The sequence below is a fragment of the Martes martes genome (assembly GCF_963455335.1).
Source record: "Martes martes genome assembly, chromosome: 2".
Classification (NCBI taxonomy): domain Eukaryota; kingdom Metazoa; phylum Chordata; class Mammalia; order Carnivora; family Mustelidae; genus Martes; species Martes martes.
The window spans coordinates 61,482,303-61,495,437 of NC_137889.1; the positions used below are offsets into that span (position 1 = coordinate 61,482,303).

At 38.2% G+C, this 13,135-nt stretch overlaps 1 protein-coding gene across 1 annotated transcript in view; it reads right to left on the bottom strand.

Annotated features, from left to right (window-relative positions):
- Nucleotides 1-13,135, bottom strand: part of GYPA (glycophorin A (MNS blood group)) — a 36,859-nt gene that overhangs the window by 3,011 nt on the left and 20,713 nt on the right. Inside the window, exons 3-6 of the mRNA XM_080796982.1 lie at nt 7,673-7,768; nt 4,683-4,721; nt 2,747-2,832; nt 1,253-1,326 (exon numbers count right to left, since the gene is read on the bottom strand). Coding sequence (XP_080653108.1) covers nt 1,267-1,326; nt 2,747-2,832; nt 4,683-4,721; nt 7,673-7,768 — 281 coding nt within the window. The 3' untranslated portion in view covers nt 1,253-1,266. The remainder of the gene's footprint in view (nt 1-1,252; nt 1,327-2,746; nt 2,833-4,682; nt 4,722-7,672; nt 7,769-13,135) is intronic.

Genomic DNA, 13,135 nt, shown 5'->3' on the forward strand with positions numbered 1-13,135 from the left:
AGAATGTCAAGCAGACTCCCCGCTGAGCTCAGAGCCCAGGCAGGGCTAGATCTCAGGACCCTGAGATCATAACCTGAGCCGAAACCAAGAGTCAGATGCTCAACTGATTGAGCCACCCAGGTGTCCCTGTCATGATTTTTTGTAACTATGGAAAAACCCTAGTCAGTTTTGTAGGGGGAGTTAGGTCCTTTTTGCTTGAGTCTCACAGAGAGAGATTCATTCTAGGTGGACATCTCCCAAGATAGACATCACTTGGATTTATGCTTCAGGTGACATCTAATAGAAACTATATACTCATTGTCAAGAATGTACAAGAGGCCATAATGAATGAAATAAATGGAATTGGCTTGGTATTTAAACCAACAGCTGAGGCAGCAACCACTACTTAGCTCTTAGGAATTGCTCTCATGCTGGTACAGAGGTTCCAACATTGTTAGAGTTAACATTTTTTTTTTTTTCTGTAAGAGAGGACTAATTTTTTTTTTAACCTAAAAACCTCCTATTTTTTTTAAGTTGGAAATGAATATGCTTTTTAAAAACCATTGTGTAGGCTAATACTGCTCTGTGTGAACAAAACTGACCTGCAGTTTTCCAGGTGTTGTGTATCTACTTAGCACCTGCAGATGGAAGTGAGAACCAGGGCCCAGGGGACTGGCCATTTGTGCAGAGAAGGTCATTTGAGTGTGGAGCCTGCATCACTTATTAGAGCTAACAGGCATGAGCACTTACTATGGCCAAGAACTGTTCTAAATGCTTACTTGTTGTAGCTCATTTAATCCTCATGAAACATTATCATTATGTCCATATTAAGTGATCTCCACATTAACTATCATTATCTCCATAGCAGGAGCTTGCTCACGGTTACACAGCTAGTTAAGTGTTAGAGTATGGATTCAAATCCAGGTCTGGCTGTAGATCAGGGGCTATTAAATTATATCCACTGTAGGGTCTCCTATAGACAACCTTGCAGTTTGGAAAATAGGAAGTATACAAAAGAACTTAACTTTTGCTTTTACTTATAGCATTTGTTTTAGGTTTTTTTTTTAAATAAAAAAAAGAAACATTGTGCCTAAGGGATAATTTCACTATGCTGAAGACAAATGTTCTCATAAAAAACATCTTCCAGAGGTAACATTGATGAAATAGAATGTAAATGAATACGAATTGGGCATAAACCTCCCAACTCAGAAAGAAGTAACTAATTTATTTTCCTCCCAAAAAGGCAAACGGTATTAAATATATCAGCACCAACCTAGATTCTTGTTTCTATAGAACTTCAAAGTCTGCATTTTCTGGGGACGAATGTTGGACAGGAAGTGAACGTTTCTATGAATAAAAATCAGACAAATATTAATGCCACAATTTTCAAAACTTAAGACCATATAAAGAAAAATGCCTCAAGTTCAACATCTTTTTGTTTTTGGTTAGCGTTTGTTTTCTCTTGATTAAAATGTGTTTTGTAGACGTTACTTTTGGAAAAATACACAATTTCATAGATACTTGCAAACTGATTTCAACTTGTATTTGTCTTTCAAATAGTATTTGGTATTTCATAGGTGAATTATTACCCCCAAACATTGACTTTCATATTTCCCTGCTGTAATGAAAAATTAAAATGGAAAGTTTTTAAAAAAGAGGTAAGGTCTCTTAGCATACTGATTATGATCCAATATTTCTATATACAAATGGAATATTTTCTCTGAATTTTACCAACTAAGTATTTTAATGACTTTTCTGATTTTAGATCATCAGCCAAGAGACAAGACAACTCATTTTGCCATATATACCCAAACACAAGGAGATGCATTTCCCCCAGTATTTATACAGCAGACTGGAGGACTTATCTTGCATTCAAGCTTTACAACATCCCTCATATCACAGCAAGCACTCTCAATGACTTTTACTAAGAAGTATTCTTTAGAAAAGATACATTTACATGTAGCAATGATTATCCATCATAGGTTTGGACCTTTATAGAAGTCACCTAATAGAAGTTGTTGTTATACCACTGTCATTGCAAAGTTGTTGCCCCTCTAAATAAGCCTTTTTGAAAGAATATACATAGTGGCTAAGGTGTGGAGAACACAAAGAGAGATCAAGAAGACAGGATGAATGATAACTCAACCGTATCGTTCTTTGGTGACCAGATACCTAATGATCTAGGATTACAGTTCTAATTATGGCATCAGAAACACACACACACAATTTTGTTTTAAACTTGTTAGGTAGAAAGTTAGAGTAAAGGTTATGTGCTTTGAAATGCTGTGTCACATGGATTTAAAATTAGCTTTAGTGATGAAAAAAATCACTCATGCTGGAAAACATGTGGGTGGAGTTTGATTAATATGTACCAGGAAATATGAGACTGAAAAACAGCAAAAGTTTTAAACATATGTAAATATATCATGTTATTTTAAATATTTTGCAAACACAAGTTAAAGTACATTTATGATTGGAAATTTGCCTGTTTTTATCTATATCCATCAAAGTATACTAAATCAAGTGAGGCAAAAACTTTGGAAAAATTTTCACTAAAAAATGGGGGAGAGTTTTATATTTTGGGTTCCTTTATAGGACAAATGCAAAAAAAAAAAAAATCCACTAGAATAACCCAGTGACTTTTACGTGTCTGGTTGAAAAAGATGGAGTTTTATGCAGTTTAGTTTCTCTTTGAGTTTATCTGAACTCAAAGGGATAGAGTTGCTCACACCAGCACTTACAGCAAAATTAAAAACTGAATTCTCACCTTTGTCAGTTGGCCAATACAGAAGGCAATTGAGAGGATAACTGTAATGATACCAAGCATCACTGCATAAATAATCCCTATTATCTCTGTGGGAGAAAAAAAGAACAGAAAATTACAAAAGTATGAGATAAATTACCACATATCAACTGAAAAATACAACAGGTAAAATCAGGGTAATATCACTTTACCATTTTATAGAAAATACATTAATATACTTTTATGTATATTATATATTTTCAAAAATTGGGTTTTTCACAGTAACCATGTGGGAGACTGGAACTTTGAGTACTAACATCTTTGTCCAAGGTCATACATCTAATGACAACAAGTCTCCAGAGTTCCAACTCACTCCCATTGTTCTGAACAGGACCTCACAGGCATAATTATGGAGAAAAGCCACGTGGACATTCTGCCACGATATGGCAAAAACCACAAACTCATAGTTTCAAAGTTTTGAGAGAAAATAATGTCTTGATGTACAAAAGGGTATTGGGGAGATCGTTGAATCAGCAGTTTTGGAGGAAATAAACTCAATATAATATACCCTAGTATATAAAATATGTATACTAATTCATATAGTTCTAATGTAATATACAAAATACGCTATACTGGAAGTATACTAAAAATATTTCTCAAATCTTTTACATGTTGAGAATGAAACAAAATTTAAGTTACAGGTAGTCTTGCCTATTCATGAATACTTTTGCTTTCAAGTGAAGTAAATGGAACTGAAGGCAAAACATACAAGTAAAAGGGCATACTTATTTGGCTCATTTGTATCTAAAAGATTTATTATTGATTTTTAAAAAAGTAAATGTAGTTTTTCCTGCCACTGGTGTTGCCCAGCCTTCCTGTCTGTGTAGCTTTAACTCATGAGCTGGTGATTCGCTTCTACAATCCATTTTTCTTGTGTGAAGAATGGATGCAGGCCAGGTGCGAAGGGACGTTTAGAAAGGCCGAATAGTAAATGAGCACATAAATCAACTAACGCCAGATCCACAGCAGCACCTAAGAAGTGGGGATGACAGTCCTCCAGTCAGAGAGGGCTGGGAGGATAACTCCAAAGTGGTGGCGTAGGGCCCCGAATGAATCAGGATTGAGATATAAATGGTCTATATTTATTCCTGATATGTGCCAAGTAATCAGATGACTTTAAGCTCCTTGCTTTCTTTACAAGTAGGAAACAAGGAAGTTCAATGGTTTTATAAGCTCCTACGAGGCTTTTCTCATGTACCCATGCTTGGTTAGAAAGCTAAAAAACTCTAAATTATGTACTGCTGTTTCCAAAATATTTAGGAAAATAAGAAATGCATATTTTAATTTTAAAAAGAGCATATTTTGCTTGCCTTTACAATTTTGTATCATGAAAGTTAATAATATACCCTCTTCTGTTTTAAAAATTGATGCTTCTTGGGGCGCCTGGGTGGCTCAGTCGTTAAGCATCTGCCTTCAGCTCGGGTCATGATCCCAGGGTCCTGGGATTGAGCCCCATAGTGGGCTGCCTGCTCAGCGGGAAGCCTGCTTCTCCCTCTCCCACTCCGCCTGCTTGTATTCCCTTTCCAACTGTGTCTCTCTGTCAAGTAAATTAAAAAAAAAAAATCTTTAAAAAAAAACCCTGATACTTCTTGGGGTGCCTGGGTGGCTCAGTCGGTTAGGCCTCTGACTCTTGGTTCCAGTTCAGGTCATGATCTCAGAATGGTCAGATGGAACCCCACATTGGGCTCCCTGGTTAACACGGAGTCTGCTTGGGATCCTTTCATTCTTCCTCTCCCTTCCCCTCTGCTCCTCCCCACTTTCTGTCTTTCTCAAGCAAATAAAATCTTTAAAAAAATTAAAAAGATAAAAATTGATGTTTCTTATTTTCTTAGGCATTTGGAACTAGCAATGTGTCATTTAAGATGCAATTATTGTTATTCTATGTTGAGTACTAACATACCTGGTTCAGAGAAAGGGTGGACAATTTGTTTCATTGCTCCTAAAAACACAAAATTTCAAAATAAAGTCAGAATACATAGAGTATATCTTTAAAGTTCCATATTAGAATTACATTGTTTAGTGGGTTTCTTTTTATTAACTGTGTTTGGGGAGCTACTGTTCAATTTTAAACAGTTAACTAGTAAAACTTCTGAGGTGATGGGTCAATTTTAACATCAGTAATTCCATTATCTACTTTCAACTACCCAACAGGTATTCATGGATCAGACATTAGCAAACCATCTTCTTAAATGAAGGAAAGGGTATGAGAAAGTACTAAAAGAACCACTTATTGACGTCTACAAAAAGCAGTGCATTTAAAAATATATGAAAAAATGGGGAGAAGAAAGAAGACCCAATGAGCCATCACCCCACATGAGCTTCAGTCCAAACCCAAGAGAGATCATGTCAGGTATCAATTTTCCAGTTTTATACCACAGCCACCATCTGAATCCAAATCCTTATTGTGTCTCATCTGAGCTTTTGTCAACAGTTGCACTGGATTCCCTATCTGCAGAAGTTTCTAGTATTGTTGCCTTAATGCACCTTAAGGCACTACTAGTGTTAACCTGATGACATTTCTTTCTCTGCAGTCACCAACACCATTTTATGTCTCGAAGTACTAAGACTACCACAGCCTTACTGTTTTCTTGAATTTAGTTATTACAAATAACATATCACACCATATGTTATCATGTTGTCAGGGACTTGGTTATATTGGGTCATTCTTTAGAGGTTATGTTTAAAGGTTAATTGGGGCTTGTGTTGTCTTTCTTCATGGCAGGTGGTAATTATGGTTAGTACACGAGCTCTGGAGCGAAACAGGAGGGGTTTCAGTCACAGGAATCTCTCTCACTTGTCATGTGGCCTTGGACAAGTTCCTTAATTGCTCTGTGGTTTGGTAATTTCTTAGGCAAATGAAGATTATAATACCTATCTCTTTGGGTGAAATTAGGTAATGCGTGACAACATTAACAATGGCCCCCCATGCTAGCCTTTATTTCTAGGATTCAGGGCATGTAGCACTGCGTGTCTATATTTGACCTTTTAATGCCTTCCAGTTGGACACCATCACATTGGCTTCACACTGAAGTCACTTTGAAAATTAGATTGTTTCACTGAACACAGAAGCCCAATAATTAGTTCCCAGCCCTCAGCCTAATTTTCCTTCCCAGGTCCCTGTTCTTAAAATCTGCTGCTTCCGCTTATCCCAGAGCATTTTCTCCATGTTTCTATTAGCTAATGATCCTGCAGCTTCTCAAGGTATTTTCTAAGCCTTTTTAAAAAATCTGGAGCAGCCTGGGGCACCTGGGTGGCTCAGTGGGTTAAAACCTCTGCTTTCAGCTCGGGTCATGGTCTCAGGGTCCTGGGATCAAGTCCCATGTCAGGCTCTCTGCTCAGCAGGGAGCCTGCTTCTCTGCCACCCCCCCACCCCCCCACCCCCCCCCCAGCCCCCGCCTGCTTCTCTGCCTACTTGTGATCTCTCTCTCTGTCAAATAAATAAATAAAATCTTTAGGAAAAAAAAATCTGGAGTAGCCTGCCTAAACTCACTTACAAGAGACACTTTCCCTTTCTACTTTCTACTGGCTCTGGTGATGTTATCTTCTTTTTCTGACAAAAATAACCAGAGGCAGTGAATGTGGCCTAATGGCCCTTCTCTCAGTACCCAGCATGACTTAGAGTTCTCATTTACTAGGCAATTATGATATGTCAGGCTTGGGGTGAGGCAATTTTGCATACATCTTCTTATTTGATCTCTAGAGAAATACTGTAAGATGAGAATTATGGACCCAAAAATGAAGGGGACAGAAACCTCTTGGGGAACTTCACTCAGGGTCAGCAAGTAGGATAGCTGACCCCTGCATGGTTTGACCCCAGGCCATCCTCACCACTGCACGATGAGATCCCTTCTATCTGGCCCACCATTTCATGGTCACAGTCAGCATTTATGCACTCTGCTAGATTGTTTTAATTTCTTTAGCCCACAGTATTATTTCTGTGAGATATTCCAGAAGTGAGAATTCCTCTGGAGTAGGGATTGTGTCTCCTTAGGGCTGTTTCTCAGTGTTGGTCAGTTTTGCCACAGTGACGGGTCCAATTAAATAGAGTTGCATCATAACAATGAACTCCAAAGTTAACTATTTTAAAATATAAACAAACCCGGTTTTTCTTGTTCTCTCTTTTTTTCCTTGTTTCCTAAATTTCGTGCATGAGTGAAATCATATGGTATTTGTTTTTCTCTGACTGACTTATTTCACCTAGCACTATACCCTATAGATCCATCCACATTGTTGCAAATGGCAAGATTTCATTCTTTTTTATGGCTGAGTAACATTCCATTGTACATATGTACCACATCTTCCTTTTCCCTCCATCTACGGATGGACACTTGGGCTGTTTCCTTATCTTGGCTACTGTAAATAATGCTTCAGTAAACATAAGGATGCATATATATTTTCAAATTAGTGTTTTCACGCTCTCCGGGTAAATATTCAATAGTGGAATTACTGGGTCATATGGTATTTCTATTTTTTCTAATTTTTGGAGGAAACTCCATACTGTTTTTCACAGTGGTGGCACCAGCTTGCATTTCCACCAGTAGTGAAATAGGTGAAGGGGATTAAGAGTATATTTCTTTTCTTTTTTTTTTTTTTTTTAAGATTTTGCTTATTTATCTGACAGACAGAGATTACAAGTAGGCAGAGAGGCAGGCAGAGAGAGAGAAGAGGAAGCAGGCTCCCTGCTGAGCAGAGAGCCAAATGCGGGGCTCAATCCCAGGACCCTGGGATCATGACTTGAGCTGAAGGCAGGGACTTTAACCCACCGAACCACCCAGGCGCCCCAAGAGTACATTTCTTGTGATGATTATATTGTACACCTGAAACTAATACCATAGAGTACATGTACATTAATTATACTTGAATTACAAAAAATTTTAAAAATGAACATACTTTGTCTCCCATCTGGAGATTGTTGGTGTGTAAGATTTGAAGAGGCTTGTCCTACACTAGGAGTGCTAGGTGGTGTCTTCACTGTGGTAGGCACAACTGTAGAAAACAGAAGTTGAGAAGAAGATCAGCAATGAGGTGACTGAGTGGACTCTAGAGCATATCATACAAGGCAAATTTATTCCATGTCCCTCTCAGTGGCAGCTCCAGAATTTCTACATAGCAGGGGCTTACAGATGAAGAAAGTGTATCTTAATTTCCTGTGTAAAGCACTAAAATCTGCCTCAAAATGTCCTTGTAAGGACTAAAGTAGTTTTGTCCACGTATGTACATGTACACACACATTAGTAGAGTACTTGGCACATAAAGAATGTGACATACATGTTGGTTATTATTGCTACCATTCTTATAAAGGGAAGAGGTTTTGCATGTCATGTTCCATAACTTCGGGAAATTGTCAATGTTAAAGAAAAGGAGAGACTCATGACGATGACATAGGACCAAAGTTCTGTCACATGCCTCCCTTTCTCCACCTCCTTGGTACAATTCTACTTCCCTGGTAAAAATTAAAACCAAGACATGACTAAATTCAATTTTCTTCTTGCTGGATAGAGAGTGAGTCAATTCCAAGGTTTCCCACCCATACTTCTTTTTTCTCTTTCAAAAGTAGCATTTCAGAATTATAATAGAACTGTAGGAAATACTGGCTCCAGTCTAAGATTACTGGCTGGGGATCCAGATAACCAAGTGATGCAATGAATTCTAGGCCATGGTTATTCTTTAGAATAAAAACATATAAACACACAAACATGTATATAAGATGTGTATTCTCATACATCCTTTTAAAATCCCTTTATATATATTATAAATTTATTTTTATAACAAAACAATTATATTTTTAAATTTTATAAGTATAAAATTTATGAATTATTTTATAAGACTTTTATAAATTAAATGGGATTTTTTTTTAAATTACAAAAGTAATCTAGTGGCACCTGGGTGGCTCAGTTGTTTAAGAGTCTGCCTTCAGCTCGGGTTATAACCCCAGTGTTGGGCTCCCTGCTCAGCAGGGAGTCTGCTTCTTCCTCTCCCTCTCCCTCTCCCCTCCCCTCTGCTCATGCTCTCTTTCTCTCTCTCTCTCCCTATCTCTCTCTCTCAAATAAAGGGAAAAATGAAGGGGGAGACATCGGAGGGGGAGATGAACCATGAGAGACTATGAACTCCAGGAAACAAACTGAGGGTTTTATAAGGGGAAGGGGTGGTGGGGTGGGTTAGCCTGGTGCTGGGTATTAAGGAGAGCATGGATTGCATGGAGCACTGAGTGTTATGCATAAACAATAAATCATAGAACCCTTTGTCAGAAACTAATGACCTACTGTATGGTGATAAACATAAAACAATAAAAATAAATAAATAAATATTTTGGTATGTAGTCATCTGAACTTTTAGCTATGCATCTAAATATAGGATCATTGTGTTTAAGTATGTATAAATATGTACATAGTGTTTAAAATATATATACTACAGTCATGTACCCTATGTTTTTTAATACTCTTCTATGACAAGATTTTGAATGGCTGTATAGTATTCCATTGTATGAAGGTACCATAGTTTAGTCATCAGTCTCTGACTTTGAGCATTTATGTTATTTTTATGCATTCTTAGATAACCATCAGCATATTAAACTCTGTGGATTTATCTCTGCTTATTCCTTTGAGACATTCTAGTGAGGGAAATTGTGCTCAGGTACAACAAAGAGGGGGTGGATGAGCACCTGCAGACATTGTCCAGAGAGACTGTCACCTTGGCTCCTCAGCTAAATGCTCAACATTTCCTGGAGAATCCACAAAGAACTGAAAAGTATCTTTGACATTTCTGGTCAGTCTCCTCAAGGATTGAGTACCAAGACCTGCCTCTTTCTACCAGCTACCAGTGAATCCTGTGCAGGCAGGAATCATTGTCCCCAAACTCTCTGTGATGTTTTCTCCTCTCCTATAAATTCAATTTTCATCTTGTTCCTCGACTTGGTCCTACTACCTGATTCATCACATGTATTTAAACAATTGCTACAAAATGAACTAAATAGTATGATAAATTACAGCTATCTCTAGGTTCATCTTCAACACTCAGGTGTGATGATTTAAAAAATAATATAAGAAAAAACATTTTTAACAATAATCTGATGATAGGAATTTTAAGTTTCAACAAATATTGAAATCAAAATTATGGAAAAGAATATTTTTTATTAAGAATCAATGAAAGTATGTAAAAATATAAAAAAGGATACCTAATGAACAAAAATTATTTAATCTCTTGATTATTACATCTCCTTTACACCTTTTCATTCAGTATAATTACTTATAGGTAGGGCATACATATGTAATCACTTTAGAACATCAAATGGATTCTTTTGAGACATAAAACTTGTTTCCAGGGCTTCTAGTTCCCAGGGCTAGCTCATTTTGAATCACCTCAGCATCAGAACAGTGTTTTATACATAATATGTATTTAGTGAAATACTAATAGTTATAAATTTTTAGCCAACTTCTTATAGAGGAACAACCAAGTGAGTTTCTAGATTGCATCTAAAATGAACATAACAATGAATTAAACAAGCCATATGGTAAAGAGGCATCTACAGAATGAGTACAAGCATAACTGAAAAAATGCATTCACAGAAGATCAACAAAATATTTTCAACATTTCAATAACATACTTTTTTTTAAGGTTTTATTTATTTATTTGACAGAGAGAGAGAGGGAGAGAGAGAGAGATCACAAGTAGGCAGAAAGAGAGGAGGAAGCAGGCCTCCCGCCAAGCAGAGAGCCCGATGTAGGGCTCGATCCCAGGACCCTGGGATCGTGACCTGAGCCAAAGGCAGAGGCTTAACCCACTGAGCCACCCAGGCGCCCCCATACTTTTAAAACTGAAAAAAAAAAAATCTAAAACTGAAAAACAAAACAATCCATACCAAAGTTTTTAAGTGTTAAAAGAGAGAAAATGTTAAAAATTTAACCAAAGCCATGGAGGAGTTTTGTCTGTGAACACAAATACACCCTCCTCCAGGCTTCCTAACTCTTCCACAGGACATCATGGTCTACCTGAGTGGGGATTTGCAGGAGTCAGTTAGGGCAATGCTCAATCTATGGGCGGGTGCCCCCTCCTCTTTGTGAACACCTATAAGACCCCACCTGATCCAGCCCCCCACCTGCCTCCCCATCTTATTGCTTGTCCCTCAATCTTCTTTCTCTAGGCTCCAGCCATGCCAGACACCTCTTGGTTCCTCAAATGCACCATACTATTTCCCATGCCCACACCTTTGTGCCTCCTCTTCCCTTTGTCTGAGGTATCCTCTCCCATCCCCATCTCGCCTAGCTGTCTGCTTCTTGGGTCTCAGTTCAATACCATTTCTCTTTGGACATCCTTTCTTATCTCCCCTACTTGTACCACAAACTCTATCAAGTCCCCAGTGCTTGGCGTGGTGTGGTAAAGGCTTAGTGAAATCTTATGATTGACTGGAATCCAGATACCTCTTCCAAGGACCCCTCGGTTACTGGGAACCTTGGGTATTCATTCATTTACTCATTAGTTCACGAAAGTGTTTTAGCATGCTTACTTTGTGCTATGTACAAAGAACACAAGAAATAAATGAATCAATAAATCAGTAAATCAATAAGTCATGGTCTTCCCAGCAAGAAACTGCAACTTAGTAAAGAGATACAATGATTTGATCTAAGTCTCATAATGTGTTTTCTCTGGTAGTGAAGTGATGGACCCAAAGAGGCTGTGGTCTGTTCTATGGGGAGGAGGACAAGATCAAAAGACCTCGGGGAGGTGTTCTTGGAACTCATCTTGCAAGAACTCTAGGATTTCGACTGTGTGGACATTTAGGTACTGAGTCAGCAGCGCCAGCCATGCCCAGGAATTCGAGACATCGCTGAGGGATCTGCAAACATCTAAGGGGCTGCCGCGAAAATGGAAAGAGAAGCAATACAGCGAGGGAGCAAGGGAACCCGCTGAAGAGCTTAGCGGAGCGCCGTGTGCCGGGAACCCTGGTAGGGAATTCGGACTTTATCTGTGGAAGGACAATAAAGGGTTTGAACCAAATTTTCATTTGCGGGAGATCACTGTCAATACTAGGTTGAAGGATGTGGGGGAAAAGAGCATGCCCAAGAATGAGAACCGGCGTTCAGGGACGGCCAAGATAAGCAGTCCCTTTATAGCCCGGCACTCCTTTTCACTGAGGGTCCTTATCACTACTTGGCCTTGCTTTTTGGCGGAGAAGACGCATAATCTGAGGGCTTAACAAGTAGAAAATAACAGCATGTTGTGGAGAAAAAAAGACCCAACAATAGGATCGAACACCTCTTAAAACCGGTACCTTAGTGCTTTGAATTTTTTTTTTTAAGATTTTATTTATTTGACAGAGAGAGAGAGACATCACAAGTAGGCAGAGAGGCAGGCAGAGAGGGGGGAAGCAGGCTCCCTGCTGAGCAGAGCCCGATGTGGGGCTCGATCCCAGGACCCTGAGATCATGACCTGAGCCTAAGGCAGAGGCTTTCACCCACTGAGTCACCCAGGTGCCCCACTGCTTTGAATTTTAAACAAAGTCAGAGAAGGGGAAAAAAAAATATTATAAATGTATAGGCAAAGTACATATAACTTTTTGTTGTTGTTGTTACCGAAATGAGAAGATGCTTATGGAGACAGACCTTATTAAAATAAAATTTGAACTTTATCAAAACCATTTTCAGCCTCTGGCAAATAGATGTCTTTCTTCTCCAAAAGCTATTTCTCAGAGGAAAGGAACATTTAGTGGAAATTTTTTTCGGAAGAAGTGAAGGCTGAGGCCCAAGGCCCTAAACTCTAGCCAGAACTCAGGAGGAATATCTAACACTGAAGGCAACGCATTGTTTAGAGAAACAAAGTCCTTGAGGTAATTTCCAAAAATTGTGTATACTTGATTCAAGTCCCAACTGCAAATGTTGCATTCTACTTGCACACTTACAAAAACTGACTGGTGGCCAAATTTATTTGAGGCCCAAATTTTCCACTTTTCTTCTTAGAAATACCTGCTTTAGTTCTCCAGAATTAGTTGCTTTGATGCATTTTCTTATTATACTCACCTAAAGTCACCAACACAGTAAGAAAAGAAATATAGCAAATAAATGCCCTAAGAGCAACTTGATAAAAAATGTTTTTTAAACTTCATTTCCTCAACAATCAAGTATCTGGAACAGATCTATAAAATGATCTTTGTTGTAGTTTTTCTTCCATTTTCAGAAAAAAAAATCTGTATTTCAGTTGTCGTTAATCTGTGTGCTTGTTAGCAATACGGGGAGGGCTCAGAATCTCTTACTGAAATACATGGTCTACCAAAAAATGTTAGCTTGAAGGATCAATAATTTTGCTCAGTCACATAAGTTTTTCTATTTTTAGCACTTAGTTAAATTTTAAAGAACTTGC